Raw genomic sequence first — 22,225 nt, 5'->3', positions numbered from 1 at the left:
CCCTGAAACCGAAGCTTCCTATCAACACGTCCTCAATTGAGCAGGTTGATAGCTTATCTACCTCACAATTATAATGATTTGCCAAACAAAAGTCAAGTCGATCTCTTAAACGCTTTCCGAAAAGAGTACCCTCTGACTCTTCTATCGCAAAGTATACACAACCCAAACACTTTTTTAGAAGAGTAGTTAAAGTTGCCTGCTTTCGCCCACAATGAAAGATGAAGAGTTCGCACAGGGCTTGGAACAGTTCGCCTACTGTCTGCACGAACAGCTATGTCGGGCCAATCCCGGCCAGAACATCATATACTCCCCGCTGTCCGTCCGGACTTCTGCCGGCATGCTGCGGATGGCAGCGACGGAGGGATCAGCCACGGCCAAGGAGTTGGACGAGGGACTCCGCTTTGCAGGGCGAACTGTGCCGGAGATAGCCGAGAGTTTTGATGCCGTTTTGAAGGCATTTGAGAAGTGTCCGATCCTGAAAATGGCCAACGGGTTTTACGTTATGAAGGGTCACCAACTAAGCGAGCAGTTCGGCAGCATTTTAGAGAAAAAGTTCCACTCCAAGTCAATGGAGATTGACTTTGGCAGCGACCAGGCCGCCAGTATTATCAATAATTGGGTGGAGTCTCAGACCAACAACCTGATCAAGGACATTATCGGTCCAGGAGTTCTAAGCAAGAACTCTCGGCTGGTGCTCATCAATGCCATTCACTTTAAAGGTATGTGGTCAATCGGATTTAATGAAAGTGAGACTCAAGAAGAGTTGTTCTTCTCGGAACCGGGCAAACCTGTCAAGGTGAGAATGATGCACGTTTCCGATAAGTTCTCCTTTGCCTCGCTGCCCAATCTCGAAGCCACTGCCCTTAAAATGAACTACAGTGCCTGCAACTTGGCCATGATCGTCATATTGCCGGATGAGAAATCAAGTCTTGAGATCCTAGAAAGCAAATTACCTAGCACCTCTCTAGAGGCCTTGTTATCCTCCATGAACCTGGAACAAGTTGACGTCAAGATTCCTAGCTTCAAAACCGAATTCCAGCAGGAACTATCCCAGGCTTTCAAGTTGGTAAGTCGAAATCGAAGTGTGCATGTCTATTAATTATATATCCTAACTATTAACAGATGGACATGAGCCGTATATTTAGCAGTCAGGCCGATCTCGGCGCATTGCTGAAGACCCAAACGCACCTTAGTGTCTCAGAGATTATACACAAGGCTTTTATTGAAGTCAACGAAGTGGGCACTGAAGCAGCAGCCACAACAGGTGGGTGCAATGGCAAAAATATAGTCTAATAGATATGTGACATATGTTTTTCGAACGCCAACACATCCAAAATTATTCGAGGTTACTAAGTAAACCCCTTAAAATTAAACAAAAAAAATGTACATTTTGAATAACTTTTGAACAGATCATCGGACACAGGCTAGTTTAGTGTCTTTCGAAGCGTATTTTCGACAAAATTACAGAAATATATATAGTAGTCTCCTATACACACGATCTTCGTAAGCAACGTCACCATATGAACTGCCGTCCATAGTCACATCAGTGGGGTCAGAAATGTCCCCTTCATTGCTTTGCACACTTTTGACTGATATAATAAAACCCTTTGCAAGGGTATACAAATTATGATGAAAAGTAGATGTTTTCCTATATTTTTTCCCAAGACAATTATACAGTTGCTCATTTTATTAATCATTTTTCCGAACTTCCTTCAGCTGTGGTCGTCTCATTAAGAAGCATGCCTGCCCCTCAACGTACGCCAAAAGTGTTTCATGCCAATAGACCCTTCTTCTATGCGATCTATGACAACGTCCATGGTTTCCTCTTTGTCGGTCACTTTAGCTCGACAAAGGTTGAAAAGTCCGAAAAATGTAAAAAATGTAATTATAAGAATGAATGCAAGTCCTGAGGAATGTTTATTTTTAGTGATTATGCCATCTAACTAAGAAAATATCACATTAGTGTGGAGTGAACGACATCAGTAAAAGTTATTTCATATGTTTTACATATTACTAAAAACTAATAAAGTTTGTCAGCAAATAATTGTATGTACTTGGCATATTCATAAAGCTTGATAAATAAAATAAATTCAAGCACAATTTTTGTTAAATATAAATACAAATAAGAAATGAACAAAACGGAGAACGACGACATATTGTTTCAAACTTCTGCAGAAAAATTATGATTGTTTCGAAGTCCAACAAATTTTCAAAAAAGTTTGAGTACACTTAAACGTGTACTCAGCAATCAAGAACAATAGAAGAAAAATTTGTGTAAAATGGAAGAGATTGAACTCTTGGGAATATATGGTTGGTTATACGATAAGCAAACCTCCGAGCGCCGAATTCAAACAGGAAAATTAAATCCTTTTGGGAAAACGATTTAAAGAAAACCCAGAAAGAACGTTTAGTCTAGTTTCCCGACTACGTGATACCCGTTGTTCAATGCGCCATCCGTCTGCGTAATACTAGCTAAAAGTACATTACTATTGAAAAATCAATACTACAAATTAGTTTTCATTAAAAATGTATATCATTAAAACAATAAATGTAAATTACTAAGACCTAAAACCTTAAAGCATATTTTTCTTTCCCTTGCTTCCTGTTCAACAAAAACAATATACCTTTTGCCGACGAGTAAGAAGTACAAAAATTTATTGTGTGGTTTATTTTACGAGCATAAAAGAAGCGGATGTTCTTTAAGAAAATGTAGTTGTTGCTCAAAAGCCACATCATAAAAGGCGGTACCAGCTTAAATCAAGAAAAATTAAAAAACAACAGAATCTTTCTTACCAGCAGTTCCTAAGTAGGATTTTTTACACCTCTAGACGATGAGTGTAAAAATATGTACTGAGCTTTTTGACAGTGTATAATACTTTTTTTTTTAAAAGCTAATGGCCAAACGGCAGGGCAAAAACAAAAGGAACAAATTGTAGCGTTCTTCCGTTATCAGTATGCTCAAAAAATTCTCATTATTCTGGAAAACAAAAACAAGCTCAAGCGGAGCTTTGACTGATAAGGCCGCAGCAAATAGTTGTGGCCTGGAGTCACGGCAGTCTACAACGCACGCTTTAAACACTCAGTTTGCCCAGCAATCCAGATCCATTAGTAATAGGACAAAAATAATTGAAAAATGATGAATCTCCTAAGGCTAATTGGTAAGTTCGACGATAAGCCAAAATACAAGACTGTAGAAAAACAAGCGAAACAGAGAGTGGCGTAAGATATACATTTAGAGAGAGTTAGCCAAAACAGAGAGCATTGGAAAGCAGAGAAATGCCACGTACTAAGAGAAAAACCCGTTTGGGAAGGCGAATTTAAGAGAAACAGAAACAGCATTGTGGGCAAAAACACATATATGTAGATATGCGGGCATAAAAACATTGGACGCTCGTCGAGAAAATTCAGTTGTTGCTCAAAAGTCACACCAAATTAGTCGAGGGCGGTAGCGCTTGAGTAAACAGAAATCGAAAAGTACAAAATCGAAGCCGCTGGAGAAAGCTCTTCGAGAATCAGCAGTTGGTGCAGGCTGTAAATATACGTTCCCGATAAGCAAAGCCTTGTGAATCCCCGGCGAAACGGCATTCCCGAGAGATATTGTGTACACCGTTCGTGGAGGTGACTCATCAGTCCACTGCAATTACATAAATTTATGAAACCGAGCACACCTCATCCACGGTCGATTTGGATACTTACAGCTTGCTGGTTGCTCCCCCTGCTCTGCCTGGCCCTCTCCCTCAGCCCGCTGGTCCGCTCGTCTGACGTCACCATGGCCGACGCCGCCCACCAGGAGTTCGCCCGTCGACTGGCCCTCTTCTCCATCAACGTCTACGAACAGCTGTCGACGCAAAAGTCCGGCCAGAACATCGTCTTCTCTCCCTTCTCCATCCAAACCTGTGCGGCGATGGCCCGCTTGGGCGCCGAAGGCGAGACGGCCACCCAGTTGGACAGGGGTTTGGGACTGGCCTCCAGCGATGCGGGCCAAATCGCCCAGAGCTTCCACCAGGTACTGGCCGCCTACCAGGACAGCCAGGTGCTGCGGATCGCCAACAAGATCTTCGTGATGCAGGGCTACCCGCTGCGCCAGGAGTTCGACCAGCTGCTGACCAAGCAGTTCCTCTCGGGGGCGCAAAGCGTCAACTTCGCCAAGAGCGCCGAGGCGGCTGCCACCATAAACGGGTGGGTGGAGCAGCGCACCAACCACCTAATCAAGGACCTGGTGCCGGCCAGCGCCCTGGACGCCAACTCACGCCTGGTGCTGGTGAACGCCATCCACTTTAAGGGCACCTGGCAGCACCAGTTCCCAAAGCATGCCACCCGGCCGGACACCTTCCACTTGGATGCGGCGCGCAGCGTCCAGGTTCCGATGATGAGTTTGAAGGAGCGGTTCCGTTACGCCGATCTGCCAGCTCTTGACGCTACGGCCCTAGAGCTGCCCTACAAGGACTCGGACCTCTCCATGCTGATCGTCCTGCCCAACAGCAGGACGGGCTTGTCCGCCCTGGAGGAGAAGCTGCGTGCGACGCCTCTCTCGCAGATTACGCAGGCCCTGCACAAGACTCAGGTGATAGTAAAGCTGCCCAAGTTCAAGGCCGAGTTCCAAGTGGAGTTGACGGACGTTTTCCGGCAGGTGAGCTTATTTTTGGGCACTTAAGGGAGTGGCAATTAAAATTCTTTCCTCCCATCCAGCTGGGAATGTCGAAGATGTTCAGCGACCAAGCCGAGTTCGGCAAGATGCTGCAGAGTCCCGAGCCCCTGAAGGTGTCGGCCATCATACACAAGGCCTTCATTGACGTGAACGAAGAGGGAACAGAAGCCGCGGCTGCCACGGGTAAGTTCTCCAAGTTCTACCGTACTCCACTTGCATCTGTCATCCTCTGCATGTCTCATTTGTTCATCCGTGTCTGTGTTGTCTTCTTCCCATCCCGCAGGCATGGTGATGCGTAACAAGCGCTCCATTACCTCGCTCGAGGAACCGGTTGAGTTCCTCGCAGATCATCCATTCACCTATGCCCTGGTCCATGGGGAGGACTTGCCCCTGTTTTGGGGCTCTGTTGTGCGGCTCGAGGAGAGTGACTTCGTCTCCAGCGAGCACGATGAACTGTGATGCTACCTCATTTTATGTCAGATTAATAAAGGCAGCTATTTGCTTAACAAGGAGATTTGTGCATTTGTCTAAAACCTTGGAAAACTCTGTAAAAATCAAAAAACAACATTTAGTTGGCAACAACCATTCCTGGGGAGCATATCAAGAAATTACCAAATTAAGTTTGTAAGAGTTATCCGAACATTCCCTTCTCGCTCATCTGTCCTTTAATAAACTAATCACTTGAGCGCCGGACTCTCATGTTCATTGCAGGAATGGTCATGTGCAATGCCACGATGGTCCCGTTCCAGCCGGAGCCCATCCAATTCCATGTCCAGCATCCATTTAACTATTACATTCTCGATACGGACTCAACCATTCTATTTGCGGGGAAAATACTTAAGCTTAAAGTCAGCATTCTGTGATGTTTTCACTCCATCAAAATCCACCAATGGTCTCACCTACACTGAACTGAATTCCACTGTCATCTCAATTTACAGGTATGGTCATGATGCTCTGTTCGATGCCCATGCCCCAGCCGGATCCGATACGATTCAATGTCGATCATCCATTTAACTACTACATTCTGAATAAGGACTCCACTATTCTTTTTGCTGGCAGCATTAAGAAGCTCTAAATAATCCTGGGTACCCCTTACTAACAAGGTCAACCATGCTGTTCGTGTATCTCATCTCCATTCCGTTTCCAGGTGTGATCGCCAGTCGTATATTGATGACCTGGCCTGAGACGCATCCATTCAGATTTTACATTGTCTATAAGGCAGCCCCTGCAACCTATATTCGCATACCAAATTTAACAAGTCTAAGACTGCGCACAATCGATGATCTTATATACATATATACACATAACATTTTTGTACTAACCAAGCATGTAGCCTCAATAAAGTCCAAAACCGACTGGTCTAAATTCTCCATCGCTTCCATGATCCCTTCGTAGGATTCCGGGTGATGCCCGTGGCTGGTTTCAGGCGCAAGCACTTCGTTGCCAACCATCCCTTCGTTTTCTATGTGAAGTCGCTTGTAGATCTGCCGATCTTTACTGGCCGTCACTTCGGCTAAGCAGCCGGTGGATTCGGAGGAAGTAAATTTAAGTTCAATGAAATAAAATAAACGACTGCCTCTTAATAGCTGTGATTGCGTCAAGTCGATGTAATTTATAGAAATACATTTGGAAAACGCATCCAAGCCTGACGGTTTCGCACGCCATTGCCGAGTTAGTATGGCAAATCGAGCAAAGATTCCCAATAGTTGATCTTCAAGTGCTAGGCGAGACACTCTAAGTATGCTCCGTTGGCTGCAAATCGGGATTCTTCTACCGCTATTCTCTTTGGGTCGAGGGAACTTCTCATCTGGCTCGTTTAATTGTAAGTAGCGGAGGCTCAATCTTGAAGGAGTTACTTAGGGAGCGCTTCATATGCAGTGACCCTGTACAGGCAAATGCCCCCTCTGCACCAACTGGATGACTACGATCTCTGCCTGGATAGGCCCTCTGCCTACTGCCTGGCATATGTGGAGATCCTTCCCAACGCCAGTTCCACTTTGTGGCACCTAATCCACGAGGTATCGCAGGACACTAAACATCGTTTTCGCCATGATCGCGTTTTTCGGGGCGTGTGCCTGGAAGGCTGCAAGCAAAGTCTGATCGACTTATCTGAGTCGAGGGAGCATGAGGAAGGAACTTTTCTGGACCAGGAACTAGTTGCCTACTACGCCAAGGTCCACCGACGAGCATCGGATGCGGATGAGAGGCTCCTCTACGAAGAGTTGGTAAACAGCTGCCTGAATCTTAAGTTCGGTGCGGAGTTCTCGCTTCAGACTCGCAGCCTCATCGAATATTGTGTTCCGGCGGATGATCACTTAGAACATGGCAAGTAGAGTGATAAGTCTGATAGCTTTACGTAAAAGCCACTTTCTACAATCCTAGCACTTCTTTAATTAAGTAATTTATCGGTGCATCTGTCTGCTTGATTTTCTATAAGCGTTCAATGAAGCGTGTTGAAACTTATAGGGTGAATTTTCCCAGATGGACTCGATTTGATTTTTTATGCTCTTTTGATCTGCATACTCCTGCTTACTTTGAGCTCCTCAATCTACGACTTTAGACTCAGCCAGATAAATCCGCAGCAGACAGAGAATTTCTACCGGAAGGCACCAAGCAGTCGCAGTAAGTTCATGTTAAATGCGGGCATAATAATGGCTTTGTTGCTGATTTTGGGTTGCCATCAGGGCAGCAGCTCCTTACCTCATTCTCAATGGTCCGTAACTTCTATCGACTGATTGAGCCGCCTGTCACGGATTTATCGCGCGACGTGAGCTTCTTTGACGGCTTCCGAGTGATCGGCGTGTTTGTGGTGATCTTGGGACACACGCTAATGGTCTTCATGACGATCCCAATACAAAATCCAGAGTTCTATGAGCAGTTCCTCTTCAGGTTCGAGACATCGGTGTTCCAGAACGGCAGCCTTGTAATCCAGATATTTTTCGTGATGAGTGGCTTCTTGCTCTACGTTAATTTTACCGAACGCCAATTGGTTAACCCCAAGACTGGCACCCTCGATTGCATCGCCGTGTACTTCCGTGTGTTTTTCTACAGATACTTTAGACTCCTGCCCTCGCTTGTCGCCCTCATTCTGTTCAATGGAACTCTGCTGGTGCGCCTCCAGAACGGTCCTTTTTGGCGGCATCTGACGGAGGCTGAGCGGGTTTTTTGCCGAAGCAACTGGTGGAAGAACGTGTTCTTTGTGACCAACCACATGTTGGAGGACAGTGTATGTTTAAGGCAACCTTGTGATTGTCACTCAGGTTAATATTGGTTTCCAAATCGGTATGAGTAATCGGGACACACTGTAATTGTGGAATTTATAATATAACCTAATTTTCAATATAATGAGATTGAGATCACAGATCGGGCTAACAGTAAATTGCCCTTAGTCGACAAATAGAGTAACAATTTTTGTATAAAAAAATTTTTTATATTAATAAGAATTGTAATTACCACCACATTCATTCGTACCTAAATCTCAAGCTTTTATTTTTAGACATTTTTTGTTTTAATTGGACATTTTCTATATTTTTTTTTTTGTTTTGTAAATATATATTTTTTTCGTTATGCATATATTATAATACAACTTCAAATAAGTCTACTATTTTTATATAAAGTTTAAGAAACTTTTTAAAATGAGAAACTGTTTTAAATTGAAAAATAGGTTTCTCTCTAGAAAAATCTCTCTAGTAGAAAAATGTATATTGCAAAGCCCAGCTAAACGCAAGCCTAGTTAATTATATTTATAAGGCCTATAATGTAGGCAGTCAAAGGCTTTAAATTTCGAATCCCCATTATATTTTTAGTGTTCCCACCAGACCTGGTATTTGGGGGCGGACATGCAGCTATTTGAGCTCTTCCTGATCGTCATTGTTATAAGCAAGAAGTAAGAAAGTTTCTAGTCTTGGAAACCCCTTAACGATTTGGTTTTCAGGCATCCCAATCTAACAAGGCCGTTATACATAACTCTTTCGATCCTTGCTCTAGCAGTGCCTGCAATATTGACGTACGTTCTTGAGTTGGATGCTGTCTACCATCTTCGACCGGAGTGGGTTTTTATAATAATGAAAATGTTAATCAGCCAAATGATACATATATCACATTCTCAGAACCTATCGCTACTTGTACTTCCGGCATTCTGACACATTCTACCAGATGTATCCGCCATTCTACACGAATTTGGGAGGATACCTACTGGGATTTCTGTGCGGTCATCTTTACCTGAAGAAGCGGCCCCAAGTATTAGTGCTCCGGGGAAACCTTAAGTTTGAACTGGCCATGTGGCTGCTTGTGCTAGCCACGTTGGGAGTGCTTTTCTCTGGCTACATCTTCATCCGCCAGGACTTTGCGAAGCCATCTCTTTGGTTGCCTTTGTATGCGGGTGTCCACAAGAACTTGTGGCTGCTGATCTGCGCGGGATTTGTGTTCCTCATGTGCTGCAAAGTGGGAGGTGGGTTAAATTGGAGATTTTATTTATTGTTTATTTATTATCACTCACTTATCTCCGATAGGAATGGCCTACGATTTCTGCACCTTACCGGTTTTTCGGCCACTGGCAAGAATCTCATTTCAGTCCTTCCTGTGGCACGTTGTCATCCTAAGAATAGTGGTTGGGTACTTCAGGCAGCCAGTATACGTGTCTAGCTTCTACCTGGTGAGTATTTTTATTGATTAACTTTACATTTTACTTATTTAAAACTTATTTTCAGATGTGCAATGTTTTAAGTGTCTTTATCCTCACGCAAGTTGTGGCTGCTTTCGTGGCGATAATACTGGAACTTCCTCTTGGAGAGGTGCTACGATGCTTGATGAAGCCGGAAAAAGGTGTGTTTTGTCTGAGCACTAGGAATAACCAGTTAAATATGTCTAATTTCAGGACGTGAAGAACCCAATCCGGTAATTCAAACGAGTCGCGCGCAGTCAGCTGTTTAGCACAACCGTATTCCGCACCAGGGTTGCAGCACATTAACGCGTTAGGCGATTGAGGGAAGGATTTTCTGGTTATCAAAGCGCTTTCAAAGTGATTTCATTATAGCTTATATTAAAACTAAAATTCATAGTATTGTTGTTAAATATTCAAAAAGTATTTCATTAGTCGAGGAACAAAAACCTTTTCAAATAAAATTTTGATTTGGGATTCACAAAGTAAAAAAGGTTTTATACAAATACTTACTGAACAAATTTTTAAAAAATGTTCTTATCAAATTATTAAATATTAGCATCTTCATTTAAAAATTCAGATATTCATTCGTTTGGGAATACCCAAAATATTGGTAAGAATAAAAAATGTTTATATCCTGGTATATACGCAATCCAAACAGAAATAATATTTTGTATAGCATTTCTGTCTTGAAAATGTAGAACATGTCTGAGCCAATAAGACCAAAGTGTTGCGTGACACACAAATTCAATTGAGTTTAAATTAAGTTTTGGATATTTTATGCAACGCAAAATGAAAATACTGTGTGCCAAAGATTATGTGTCTGAGAACGGATTTTAAGTAACATAAAAACCCATAAAAAACTTAGCTAGTGTAATGAGACCCAAGCAACTCTGGAATGAACCATAGCTAGTTTTGGCTATTTTGCCGGCCGCCGTCGCCGCAGGTGGCAACACTGAGCGAATGAACGCAAACGCCTAGTGAACGGCGCTGATATCAACAACTCGCCTCGAACAACAGTGTCGAACTTGCTCTTAGATGCTCTGCGCGCTCTCGTCGGCATTTTTGTACTCGTCCCGTCTTTCTGCTGACTGAAAAGTCTTGAAGTAGTGCCTTAAATTCCCAGTCGTGTGCAAAATCTTTAGTCGAAACACCCCGCTGAATGCGCTGGCCCCAGTGAGTGATTAAAAAAGTGAGTGGTATTTTGGTTTCTTGCAGCCGCTTTTGCGCTGCCACATTAAATGTCATGAGCAATGAATCACGGCGGATATTTTTGCGGATTATAAATAATTCTGCTCGGTGTCAGCGGCAGCTGAGCATTTTCTAGGCAACATTGCAAGTGGCCGATGCAAATGCGGCGCTTAAGTAATAAACGCGCGTATTACTAAATCATTAAAAATCACGGTAAAAAATAAGTGCGACAGCCGCCGTGCGACTGTGTGTCTGTGCGCCGAGTCTGTGCTAGTGTGCGTGCTTTCTTGTGCGAGCGGAGCGGCGAACGCAGTGCATGTGAAGAGTACCGCTATAAAAGTTCAGCCATCTGCTCTCCCGCTCGCTCACCGTGTTATATGAGTCCAACACCCAAAAAAGGGAATAAAGAGAGCGAAGCAGCGTCTTTGGCCAGCGCCAGTGCCGAAAAACGTTGCAAAAACGAGCGAAAGAAATCAAACAATTCGCAGTCGAATTTGTTGTTTCGCACTTGATTGTATTAATTGTTTTTTTTTTATATTTCCTCGCATTTCGGTGTAATTTGTGTGGCTTTTCCGGCTCTCACTTGTTTACGCTGCGCGGGAGCAGTATAGAGAGCAAGGGAGAGCGGTGGACTGCTCGAGAAAGAGAAAGGGGAGAGGAGAGAGAGTGTGCCAATTGTTGCTGGCAGAAGCAACAAGTTACTGGTGGAGAGGGTTTCGCGGGGCAAGTGCGTGCTGAGGGCGCCAAAATATGCTGGAATTTGAAATGCGGAATATCTGTCAGCCATGAATGTGGCTTCCATTCGGCCCGAGCGCAGAATTACGGTTCATTTTGTGTGTGCGAGCGAGCAAGTGTGAAAAACAAGCGACCTCCAGCGGCGTCTTGGAAAGTGCGAGCGAGCGAGAGAGCACAGCAAACGCCCCCACGCACTGCTATTTCGGTTGCCCCCAAATGGGTTTAGCAGCGACACTTAGCCAACACCAATTAGTGACAAAAATATGAATAATGCACTGGAATGAAGCACACACACACTTGCACGCTCGCAGATCGCGCTTATGCGTCAGCTAATGTCGCGATCACTCGCAGCCAACAGCTGTTCGGCCACGATCGCAAAACAGGCGCGAGTATAAACGCCGATAAGGTGGCCAACAAACAACATAAAACTGGAAAGCAAGTTTATTGCGGCAAGCCACTGTTCGGAGTAACTGCATAAATGGAAAGCTATTAATATAATCGTCCGATTCAGACAGATCCTTCCAAAAGCAGGTATAGGGTGAAGTTTACTTCATAATAACAAAAAAACTAGAGAAAACAACACAAAAAGGGTAGTTTGAGTCAACAAATTTTACTGTAAAGAAACTTAAAAACTATAACTATTTTGCTTTCCTAGTTATTTTTTTTTTTGTCGGGCATTGTTTTTATTTACTGTACAATTTTTATTATCCGTTAATTAACTTAATTTAAAAAAAAATAAAATTTGGGTTCTTAACGATATCGTGTGTCTTTTTAAATATTTTAAATAAATTTAAAAAATTATAATTTTTTTTTTAGTGTTTCGTGACATACTGCTGGTTTTACTTGTATATTTTAAAATTAGGGTTTAAATTTCATTAAAATCGGACATAGTCCATATAGTTTAAATTGAACCAATCGAATTATTAAACAAATGAATGACAAAAAATGTTATCTTTTATATTTTTAAATTTATTTTAAAATTTTATTTAACATAGTAATGGTTTAATAATTTAAAAAAAAAAGTTGTTATTCTTATTTAGACCGGGAAACTATCGAAAAACGAGCAATAAATCACCATAGACTTAACGTTTTAAACATACATACATATATGTACATATGTACGTATACAATTCGAAATTATGATGCTTTCAAGAATATTTAATTTTTGTAATAGCTGAAAGGCCGAAGTTTGCTTTCTTACTTGTTTTACTATTTCGACTGGATAATTGAGGTTTTTATAATTTAAAAGCGATTTTCATAATGTTGCCAGAAATACTGATTAAGGCAGTTTAAAAAAAAGTCTTTACTCATCTGATAAAAATCGGAACACCCGTTATACCGAGGGTATTGGAGCAACCACAGCAGCCGCCCAGTCTGACTAAGCGCAAATGGAAATGCAAAATATAGCAACAAATGGGCGGCGGAGTAGGGAAACGCGAAGAGAAGGAAGAACATTCAGCAATTAAGACAGCAACACAAGCCAGCGCCACTTGCGATGGTGTTGAGGAAGGGGGAGGGGCAGGGGGTGTCGGGCGGGGCACTGCATATGCATGTGGTTAAATTTAGCAGCAGAGTTCCACTTTCACTCGGTCTGCGACGACACCCACTGTTGCAGCAAGCCAGCGAGTCTGCCGCGACACTTGCGCGCTTTTTGTCAAAAACTTTGGCTAATCGCCGTCAGGCACGCACACTCTTCGAGCAGTTTGATGAACCTTCGCATACACACACTCGCTGCATATCCAATGACGTTGCACCAGCATCAATGACATCATCATCATCATCATGAAGTCGTCTCGAACGGCGAAAGTTTCCAGTGCTGCCGACAGCCGATAAACAGTGGGCCCCTTATCACGGATGACTCACACACTGTGGCACTGTGATCATTGGCCGGCTGATTAGGTGTCGCTCCAGAGGTGCACTGGAAAAAAATTCTATATTGTTATCAAAGCAAGAGCAGAAATCATTGACGACCAACCAACTACCTGCAGTTGAATTTGATATGAAAAAACCCAATCCGTTCGAATATAAATATTCAAATATCAAAATCACAATTATTAAGCTGAAAAAAAAACATATTTAATAGTGTACAATATAAACAGCAGCTGAAGAAAATAGCAGAGTTTTAAACTTCACTAATGAGTACATATAGTACTCGTGATACATTTAAGAGAATAATTTCCGAAGCACAAAGTGCAATGTATTGTTTTTCTCGCAAACTGAGGTTCAATACCTGCATTAGTGAAAAAAAAACTTGAAACAACATATGCTTTGATTTAAAAATCTTTGTGAACTTTAAGACTCCTATATAAACAATTGACAAATGTGAGTCAAATCCCTAACAAATCCGGAAGTATTTGGCTTTTGGGGAAATTCTTTACTATTTTCGCAATGATCATTTGAAAGTTCGCTTTTCGAGTGTATGTGGGAATGGAGATGTCATCATAACGGGGCGCCAGCCACCACAATTGGAGCTGTGTCCCATTCCATCACCACTTTATTTTAACCCAAAACACTGTATTATTTTTTGCTCACGCCCCATTGCACTGCTACTGGAAACTACTCGTACTACGCTTAATTGACTGCACACCCAAGTCAGTCGAGCGGGAGGTGCTAAAGGGGACACATTGCGTTTTAGTCACGCCGCAAAGAAACAAGAACAACACAAGCCAGCATTTGTTAGCAATTAGAATTGGCCGGTGAACACAACGTGTCGACAAAGCGACAAGATTTGCAATCAAGCATTAAGTCAATTTGCGGCCCGTCCCGGATCGCTGGACCATTGCGATTGCATCAATTGAGAAGCAGTTGCATCTCGCGCGATAGCAACACAAATTGGTGAAGGGCCCACAACAACGCCATTGTCAATCGATTTACACGACTATAAGACACTGACTCTTGAAAGTTGGTTGACATCGGTTGAGGAATTTGCATTGATTACTTCCAGTCTGTATTTCTGACATTTATATCTAATAGATCCTAAAACGGACTAGGAGTATATTGCAATTGTTCTGGACTAAATGCATTTAAAGGAGTCTCCTAGGAATTGATCCTAACAATTAAATCAGACAACAAATTCCATTTAAGTGGTTTCATTGTTCATGAATGTATTTTCGGACCTCGGACCTAATATCAGTGGTACTCAATGTTTAGTTTAAGACCCAATGTTGTGCAGTCAATCACATTTGCAATTTTCATTTGTTCACTGAGTTTGCTGTAATTTTTAGTTGCTGATTAAACCAGCGAAGAGTTCAAAACGACTCGGTGCCGAAGAGGCCACATATTTGGCATTTGCGAACTGTAATTGCGAATGCAATTGGGATTCATCGGGGGAGTGGGAGTGCTTGCCCCGACGATGATAACTCAGGCATGGCAGATGCCAACGATGCCAACAAAATAAATAAACACATCAAATGCGATTTACAACGCTCCTACGAGCATCGTGCGCTTGTGTTTGTGTATGAAAATTTAATTTCGCCTAAGATGATTTAATTTTCTATTAATAAGTTTGACCTTCAGCTGCGAAACAAAAATTTTCCCGCCGGCAAACGAAGGTGTTTGGCATATAAACACATAAATAACAGCGCATACATACACCGCAGATATAGATAAATTCTGACTATAGCGCTTTGGAGTATATACCGTTTTGGTGCCGAACATTTCAGCGTCGCTTAAGTTTCTATAGGCGTAGCACTTAACACTATCTTTGTGGTGTTTAGCCAACTCCTAGCTGATATTTCTTTATCAGTCGAGGGGCCATGTCGATAGGACAGACCCTCCGCCAACACTCACCCAAGAAGCAAGAACCACGAACCAAGTAGCCTGGTGCTCACCTTGTGGCCCAAAATATCTATTCAGTGTGGATAGTAATCGACTTTGGTATCAATTTTTAAGGGGTCAATAACAAAGTTTAGTGCTGGCAATAAATATGGATATCTTTGAGCAAAACAAAGCGAAAAAAGTAAAATATTTTTATGAAACTTTTCTGATTAAAAACGAAAGCTGCTTGGAGGCAAAGTTTAGTCAGCCTGTCGGCCTCGGCCCAACCCAGAAATGATTTCTGCGGCCGCTCGCAGCACGTAAGTTACCTAGAAGTCTCTCGGAGTGTTATTGGTATGGTTTTTGGGTTTAGGTTTGGGGTTCGGGTTCAGTTTCGGGTTAGGTTTTTACTCGGCCATAACTCACGTGTTGGCAGGCTATTCATTAGTGGAGTGAGTATTTCAGCAATATGATGTCATATAAAAGAAAGGGGTTCGTCTCACTGGCCAACTGATAATTCGACACGTTCATTAACGAAAGTGGCGCCATTCGAGGCAAATGGCAGGTGGCAAATGGCAGGTGAAAGCGTTCTAGACGCCTTGCCTCGTTTCCGGCGATTTCATACGCCGATATTTTGATGGCATAACCAATTTTGATGCAACCATTCGCGGACGAAGTCAGCTAGTCAATAGCAAGCTGTGAATGGGAAAGCTCATTGATTTTCGCAACAAGCGATATTTGCATATGCTAATTTATTGAACTAATCGAGGCTGCGAAGCGCGGTGAAAGAAAAACGCGTTAAGTAAATACATCAGCGAGCGAAACTGAAAGCGAATAGCAATCCGACTCAGTCGGTTTATGCGCGGCTAGTAACACGAACAAGGTTTAGTTTGCAATATCGTAAAGAGAACTGCAACCAAAAACTTTTGAAAAATTCACCTTTCTTCAGTTTGTAGAGTACACTTGCTCATATTGTTGGATTGCCGACCAATAACCATTGCATTCCCGTTTTCATTCCAGAGTTAGACGTAGAGAAACTCAGGACTGACCACTGACCCAACCACTGCAGCATCAAGATGTCGTTCCGCGTGGTACGCAGCTCCAAATTCCGCCACGTCTACGGACAGGCATTGAAGCGGGAGCAGTGCTACGACAACATACGGGTATCCAAGTCCAGCTGGGACTCCACATTCTGCGCGGTGAATCCCAAGTTCCTGGCCATCATCGTGGAGTCGGCGGGCGGCGGAGCCTTCATCGTCTTGCCACACAACAAAGTGAGTGCCCCAGCGGACCTATTACAGCTGCAGCGCTCTAAAAGCGTATTCCCCAACGCTGCCAGCTTGGTGGTGGTGGGGTATTTTTAAACAAGACAATGGCCAACTATTTATAGGTCCCTTTTTGGCATAAAGTTTGCGGCCATTTGCGGGCTTGTTGCCACGTCGCGAGTGACGTGGACGGATTTCGCATGACTCCCCCTCCCCCTCCCCCACCGCCTTCCCCTTCCCCTCCCACCAATCCAATCCCACAAGTATTTATAAATAGTTATGAATTCGGCTACTCTCGCGGCAGCGGTTCTCGTAGCTGGCGCACTTTTGTAATTTGGCCCACAGCCAACATGACAAACAAAATCGTCTAATTTTAGAGAGAGAGAGAGAGGGAAAGAGAGAGAGACGCAGGAGCAGCCAGATAAATGAAAACCAAAATTGATAGTTGGGCGAATCATTGCAGGGAAATGCACACTCTGCACACTCTGCTCATCGTATTATTCCGCAATAAATTGTTTATAATTGTTTATATATATTCAAACCAACTCATTTTCACTCTCCGAAATCATTTGGCCAGTGTGCTCCAAATCGAGCCACATGAGCTTCCGTTCAGCTGTCGCTGTCGCCGTCTCCGAAGCTCCAGCAAAAGTGTAGGTGGCAGTCTCTCCTCGCGACCCATGCTCCGCTCCTCTTTTGGTCAAAACGTATTTGGAGGCAGGCCGGGTGTCGTTCTAATTGGAACAAATTTGTATGCAAAACGCGCGGCAGCCTCTAAGAGCGCTTTTTCCCTGACTTCTTTACGGTTAAGCAGTTGCCGCCGCTTCTTTAAGTGACGATTTCTATGTAGAGCCGCTTTCACACGCCCTATATTACTTACTTTATGGCCACTGGACTTGGCCAGTTGCGGGGCGAGGCAGAGGTAGATGATAAGTGAGATCCATCAAGTCGCCAAGGTTGGCCGCATCTGGCAAGTGTGGAATTGAGCGAGCAAAAGTTCTTGAACAACTAAAATAGATTTATATGCTTGGAGATTTCTTGAAAACCATATTGTAATTCACATTTATTTTTTACTACTTTGTTAGGCAGACACAGTAAAATTGTATGTCTAAATATGCTAATATTAATTTAAATTGTGTGTCTTCCTGATATAAATAATATTCAATAATAATAATAAGGTCCAAAATCTATTCACTTTTGAAGCTATATCAAAACCATCAATTAAAGATACTTGGCTCGAATTTGTTTCAATCTCTAGAAATATTGAATAAAAAATATTATCATGGACTGCAGAAAAGATTTAAATAAGAAAATATGCTCAAACAAACTTCTCATATATTCTGTGAAATATCTGATTTTCCAAACATTCAAAGGAAATTTAGACTGATTTTTCACGTCTGATTTTTCAAATAATTTTCAACTGAATGTTGTCGTAAATACTTATAACAAAATATAAACAATGTCAAGATTTCAATGAGTCTTCCTCGTATTAAAATATATAAAATTTTGATAAGTAAAATCGTTTCGAATGCAAGTATGTTAAATAAATATATTCCATTCCTAATTCGCTCTCAGATTTGTAACAAGACTCATAAATTATAACTTATTTAAAAATAATTGGATACTTTTAAAATTATTAAACAGGTAGAAGAATGAGATACTGAATGCAAAACAAAACACCGCTGTTGAAAAGTTTGACGTTTAGTTTAGTCCATTATGCTATATGGTTATTTTCCCAGTTTTTTGGCGAAAGTTATCCGCTTGCAAACTTTCTATGGGTTGAACGCAATGCTTAGTACCAGTCGGCTTGAAGTTTGGAATTATGAAATGCTTGCTTCGCAGATTAGCGGATATAGCAGAACCGACTGCAGCCGGTAGTAGTAGACTATAAATAATAACCGATGAATTGGGCCAATGGGTTGCGAGGTTGCAGTTTTCCACTGTCGTCTGGTGATGACATCGGCGTCGATTAATTAGTTCACGTTGGATTGTCGTACTAATTGGAGATTAATGTGTTATTTTTTCAGGTTGGTCGCATAGCGGCGGACCACCCGTTGGTGGGCGGACACAAGGGTCCCGTGCTGGACATCGCCTGGTGCCCCCACAACGACAATGTGATCGCTTCCGGTTCGGAGGACTGTGTGGTCAAGGTGTGGCAGATACCCGACGGCGGCCTGTCGCGCACGCTCACCGAACCCGTAGTCGACCTGGTCTTCCACCAGCGTCGCGTGGGTCTGGTCCTGTGGCACCCCTCGGCCCTCAATGTGCTGCTCACCGCCGGCTCCGACAACCAGGTGAGCAAGTGCCAACCTCCATTTCCAAACCAATTGCTGATTCTTTCGCTGTTTGCTTAAGGTTGTTATCTGGAACGTGGGCACTGGCGAAATGCTCGTGCACATCGACTCCCATCCGGACATCGTGTACAGCGCCTGCTTCAATTGGGACGGCTCCAAGCTGGTCACCACCTGCAAGGACAAGAAGATCCGCATCTACGATCCGCGCAACGGTGAGCTGGAGAGCGAAGCCATGTGCCACGAGGGCTCCAAGGCGACGAGAGCAATCTTCCTGCGCCACGGTTTGATCTTCACCACGGGCTTCAATCGCAGCTCGGAGCGCCAGTACTCACTGCGCGCACCGGACGCCCTCAACGAGCCCATCGTCATGGTGGAGCTCGATACGTCCAACGGCGTGATGTTCCCGCTCTATGACGCAGACACGAACATGATATACCTGTGCGGCAAGGGTGACTCGGTCATCAGGTATTTCGAGGTCAGTACAGGATGGAATCTAGCAGTAACTTTAGAACCTTATTTAATCACCAAAGCCTTGGTTCACAGGTAACGCCAGAGCCTCCGTTCGTGCACTATATCAACACGTTTCAGACGACAGAGCCGCAGCGGGGTATTGGCCTAATGCCCAAGCGCGGCTGCGATGTCACCACCTGCGAGGTGGCCAAGTTCTACCGCATGAACAACAACGGTCTGTGCCAGGTCATTTCGATGACCGTGCCGCGCAAATCGGATCTCTTCCAGGAGGATCTCTACCCCGACACACTGGCGGAGGATGCTGCCATCACCGCCGAGGAGTGGATCGACGGCAAGGATGCGGACCCCCTCGTATTTTCGCTTAAAGTAAGTGGCCAATGTGACCAATGTGGCGATGCCACTCCGCTTGCTCTTCCGCGTTGGAAATACAGCGCTTCCAGCCGAATGCGGTGAAGGTTCGGCCACCATGCCAGCCATTCTGCCGGCGATCTGAGCGTACAAGATATAGGATATCAGCATGCAGGCTCGCGGGGCTTGTCCACAGGTGGCAATGCGGCTCGAAGACGATGAGGCAGCCGCTGCCACTGTGGGCGCCCTTCTCCAATGTATTCCAACGGCTTTTGCAATTGCTTTTTGTTGCCAGTCAAATGGGCTGAGTTTAACGCTCAATTCCTGGATTTGTCGGTGGCTACCAGCGTGTAATGCCTGCGCTTGCTTTGCTTGCGTTCCTTTCTGCGTTCCCTTCTGCGTTTTCTACGTTTGTGTCTCGTCCGCCCAGCCACAGTCCACTCACACACATTAACTACAAACCTCAGTATTGTGTTTAATTTAAGACCGCGCTTCTACCCTATCAGATGTGGCTTGAGTATTTTTCAAAAGTTGTCTTTTTAGTGCAAGTATTTCATATATCTCCCATAAATACAATCGAAAAAAAAGAAATTAAACAAAATTATAACTTTGCGATTTATAATTTTTTTTTTAATTCATCGAGATACAGTAATGGTTTATTATTTCGGAATTACGGTTTTAATTTTATTAAAATCGGACTACCATATCATATAGCTCCACTCGAAAACTGATAAACAAAAATTTAAAAAGGAATTATAAGTTCACTGTTTCTCAATTTTGTTTTAATTCTTTCAGAATTATTATTTTTATTATTTTTATTTATTTTAAATAGGAAAACGATGTTCTAAAGATTATTTAGTTTTGCATTAGCTTGAAGAGTATATAAACTTCAAATTATCAAAGTTGATCTCCTTTCTTATTTTAACTTCGGTTAGACCGTTAGTAAAGACTTATGAAAAGTGGGTTAGTAATATTTTACTAAATAGTATATTTCTTTAGCTTTGTATAAACCAAAAGGCTGATTAAAGAGACCTTCCCAATGACCACATTGAAATCTAAGCTGGATGCAGTAAATTACCGCACACACACGTATACACACTTGGCCCTAACACGCACGCGATCATGCGTGGCGCTTGTTGTTGTGTTCATTGTTCCTTGTTGTGTTCTGAAACGAACAGATTTTCTAATCCACCTAATCAGGATCGCGTTTCCATTGTGCAGGGTGGCTACGTGTCCTCGTCGGTCAACAAGTCGCTGCCGGCGAAGAAGGCGGGCAACATTCTCAACAAGCCCAGAGGCGATGGTGGCAGCTCCGGAGCGGCAAGCAGCAGTGCGGGCGGTGGTTCCTACGCGTCCGGAAACAACAACGAGGCTAACGAGGGCGGACCGCCGGCAGCAGTTTTGTCGGTGAGTATGGAGCATGGATAGCGGCGAGGGCTTACCCACTAACCCATTGGTTTTTTTGTCAAAAGGAAAAGGACCTCCGCACCATCCAGGACGAGATCCGCAAACTTAAGGCGATCATCGTCAAGCAGGAGAATCGTATTCGCGCCCTCGAGGCCAAGGAGGACGCCCGCAACAAGAACGGAAGCGATGCCGCGCCTGCCTCGACGGCAGCAGCCTCCGCTGACGGCAAAGCCAGCGAAAGTGCCAACGACCACGCGTCCACATCAGCAGCAACGGCGAAGGACGAGGACTAGGTCCGGCGATAGAACCAGGACTGGACTGATGAACATGGGCGGAATGGATTGGAGGAGAGACAGAGAACTGCTTGTAGAAGCTCGTAGTTACCGCTTAATTTCTCTAAATTTCTCTAGCAACATAACGTTCATTTCGTACGCACCGAGGCGGAATCGGAAACGAGAACGAGAAGGAGTTATCGTCTATTATGATTATGGTTTCGATTATTTATTTTGTATAATTTAATATTAGGTCCTTAGCGAGCGAAATCAGTTGAGTGTGGCACAGATAGGGTTAGAAAGAGCCGAGCAATAACCATCAAATCGATCATTTGCGAGCAGAGCTGGACGGTTAACGTATAAAACATAACATAAACTACATCCTGCCAAAAATATATAAAAACCTAACGAACTACCTACGATTTGCGCCCAAAATCAAGCAGAGCGAAGGGCAGACACTCGGTCCTTCGGTCGTCTTATTGTAACGCGAGTATGAAATTGTTGTAAATTTAACAAAGGCAAATCATAGACTAAACCTCAATCACCTAAGAGTTAACATTTACCTACCAAATTTGTACGAGCTCCTTTCTATAACGTCTGTATATTTGTACGTCCCGAATGTTTTCATGACAATAGCTGATAGATTTGATACTGTTCATCTTAGCTGAGGGCCCCTTAATCAGCCACTTTCCTTTGCGAATTTTTGTGTCAAACATTACGAATTTAGTAAGGAAGTGTTGGGGGGGCCATCGGATTTAATTCGTTTTCATAATCAAAATTTTATTGTTCAAACTAATGATAAGCTGTATTTTGAAATAATAAGAATAACAATAAATGCAACAAAATCAGAAAGTAAATGAGAAACCAACGAAAACATTTTTGTAAACATTTATTTCATTTTATGTTTTTGCTTTATTTTTATTATTGTTTTATATGCTACAAAAAAAGAGAGCGAGACCGTCACTAAATGCCTACCGATTTTGTAAACTTATTGAATTAAAAAATGCTGACTATATACCTATGTATACATAAATACTCTATATACAAGTAATTTACAATTTGATACGGAATAAAACAATATACAAACAATGCCAGCAGAACTCGCTTGCTGATAACTTGCGAAGGATCACCAGATCATTTAATTAAAAATGAGGGTACAAAATTTTTTGATTAAGAACTGT

At 43.1% G+C, this 22,225-nt stretch overlaps 3 protein-coding genes across 5 annotated transcripts; all 3 read left to right on the top strand.

The window, feature by feature from the left end:
• The first annotated feature begins 196 nt into the window (after nucleotides 1–196).
• LOC108145113 lies at nucleotides 197–5,160 on the top strand. The gene is made up of 6 exons (XM_017270316.2): nucleotides 197–1,066; nucleotides 1,123–1,264; nucleotides 1,717–1,907; nucleotides 3,623–4,630; nucleotides 4,690–4,831; nucleotides 4,932–5,160. The coding sequence occupies exons 1-6, from the start codon at nucleotides 212–214 to the stop codon at nucleotides 5,105–5,107; spliced, it is 2,514 nt and encodes an 837-aa protein (XP_017125805.2). The 5' UTR covers nucleotides 197–211; the 3' UTR covers nucleotides 5,108–5,160.
• A 1,006-nt stretch (nucleotides 5,161–6,166) lies between these two features.
• Nucleotides 6,167–9,735, top strand: LOC108145114 (nose resistant to fluoxetine protein 6). The gene is made up of 9 exons (XM_041710805.1): nucleotides 6,167–6,470; nucleotides 6,527–6,973; nucleotides 7,130–7,270; nucleotides 7,333–7,874; nucleotides 8,455–8,534; nucleotides 8,583–8,696; nucleotides 8,758–9,098; nucleotides 9,160–9,302; nucleotides 9,358–9,735. The coding sequence occupies exons 1-9, from the start codon at nucleotides 6,389–6,391 to the stop codon at nucleotides 9,529–9,531; spliced, it is 2,064 nt and encodes a 687-aa protein (XP_041566739.1). The 5' UTR covers nucleotides 6,167–6,388; the 3' UTR covers nucleotides 9,532–9,735.
• Nucleotides 9,736–10,309: 574 nt separating this feature from the next.
• Nucleotides 10,310–22,133, top strand: LOC108145103 (coronin-1C-A). Of its 3 annotated transcripts, none has more exons than XM_017270299.2 (7): nucleotides 10,310–10,500; nucleotides 16,011–16,264; nucleotides 18,280–18,546; nucleotides 18,608–19,021; nucleotides 19,090–19,383; nucleotides 20,587–20,772; nucleotides 20,838–22,133. In XM_017270299.2, exons 2-7 carry the CDS (start codon nucleotides 16,067–16,069, stop codon nucleotides 21,063–21,065), a joined length of 1,587 nt encoding a protein of 528 aa, XP_017125788.1. In that variant the 5' UTR covers nucleotides 10,310–10,500; nucleotides 16,011–16,066; the 3' UTR covers nucleotides 21,066–22,133. The 3 variants fall into 3 exon arrangements, with proteins under 3 accessions (XP_017125788.1, XP_017125786.1, XP_017125787.1); XM_017270297.2 differs by having other exon boundaries at nucleotides 20,566–20,772; XM_017270298.2 differs by lacking the exon at nucleotides 10,310–10,500 and adding an exon at nucleotides 15,294–15,310 and having other exon boundaries at nucleotides 20,566–20,772.
• The last annotated feature ends 92 nt before the right edge of the window (nucleotides 22,134–22,225 follow it).

The sequence above is a fragment of the Drosophila elegans genome, unplaced genomic scaffold (assembly GCF_018152505.1).
Source record: "Drosophila elegans isolate 14027-0461.03 unplaced genomic scaffold, ASM1815250v1 contig_133, whole genome shotgun sequence".
In the NCBI taxonomy this organism is placed as follows: domain Eukaryota; kingdom Metazoa; phylum Arthropoda; class Insecta; order Diptera; family Drosophilidae; genus Drosophila; species Drosophila elegans.
Note: the sequence above shows the minus strand (reverse complement) of the source record. Positions and strands in the feature narration are given on the sequence as shown.

Coding starts and splice junctions, on each gene's coding strand:
- LOC108145114 (XM_041710805.1), top strand. CDS start 6,389: ATGCTCCGTTGGCTGCAAATCGGGATTCTTCTACCGCTATTCTCTTTG. Junction 6,974..7,129: donor GGATGATCACTTAGAACATG/GCAAGTAGAGTG, acceptor GAATTTTCCCAG/ATGGACTCGATTTGATTTTT. Junction 7,875..8,454: donor ACCACATGTTGGAGGACAGT/GTATGTTTAAGG, acceptor TTATATTTTTAG/TGTTCCCACCAGACCTGGTA.
- LOC108145103 (XM_017270297.2), top strand. CDS start 16,067: ATGTCGTTCCGCGTGGTACGCAGCTCCAAATTCCGCCACGTCTACGGA. Junction 16,265..18,279: donor TCGTCTTGCCACACAACAAA/GTGAGTGCCCCA, acceptor TTATTTTTTCAG/GTTGGTCGCATAGCGGCGGA. Junction 20,773..20,837: donor CGCCGGCAGCAGTTTTGTCG/GTGAGTATGGAG, acceptor TTTTGTCAAAAG/GAAAAGGACCTCCGCACCAT.
- LOC108145113 (XM_017270316.2), top strand. CDS start 212: ATGAAAGATGAAGAGTTCGCACAGGGCTTGGAACAGTTCGCCTACTGT. Junction 1,265..1,716: donor TGAAGCAGCAGCCACAACAG/GTGGGTGCAATG, acceptor AACTTCCTTCAG/CTGTGGTCGTCTCATTAAGA. Junction 1,908..3,622: donor ATAAGAATGAATGCAAGTCC/TGAGGAATGTTT, acceptor TCGTGGAGGTGA/CTCATCAGTCCACTGCAATT.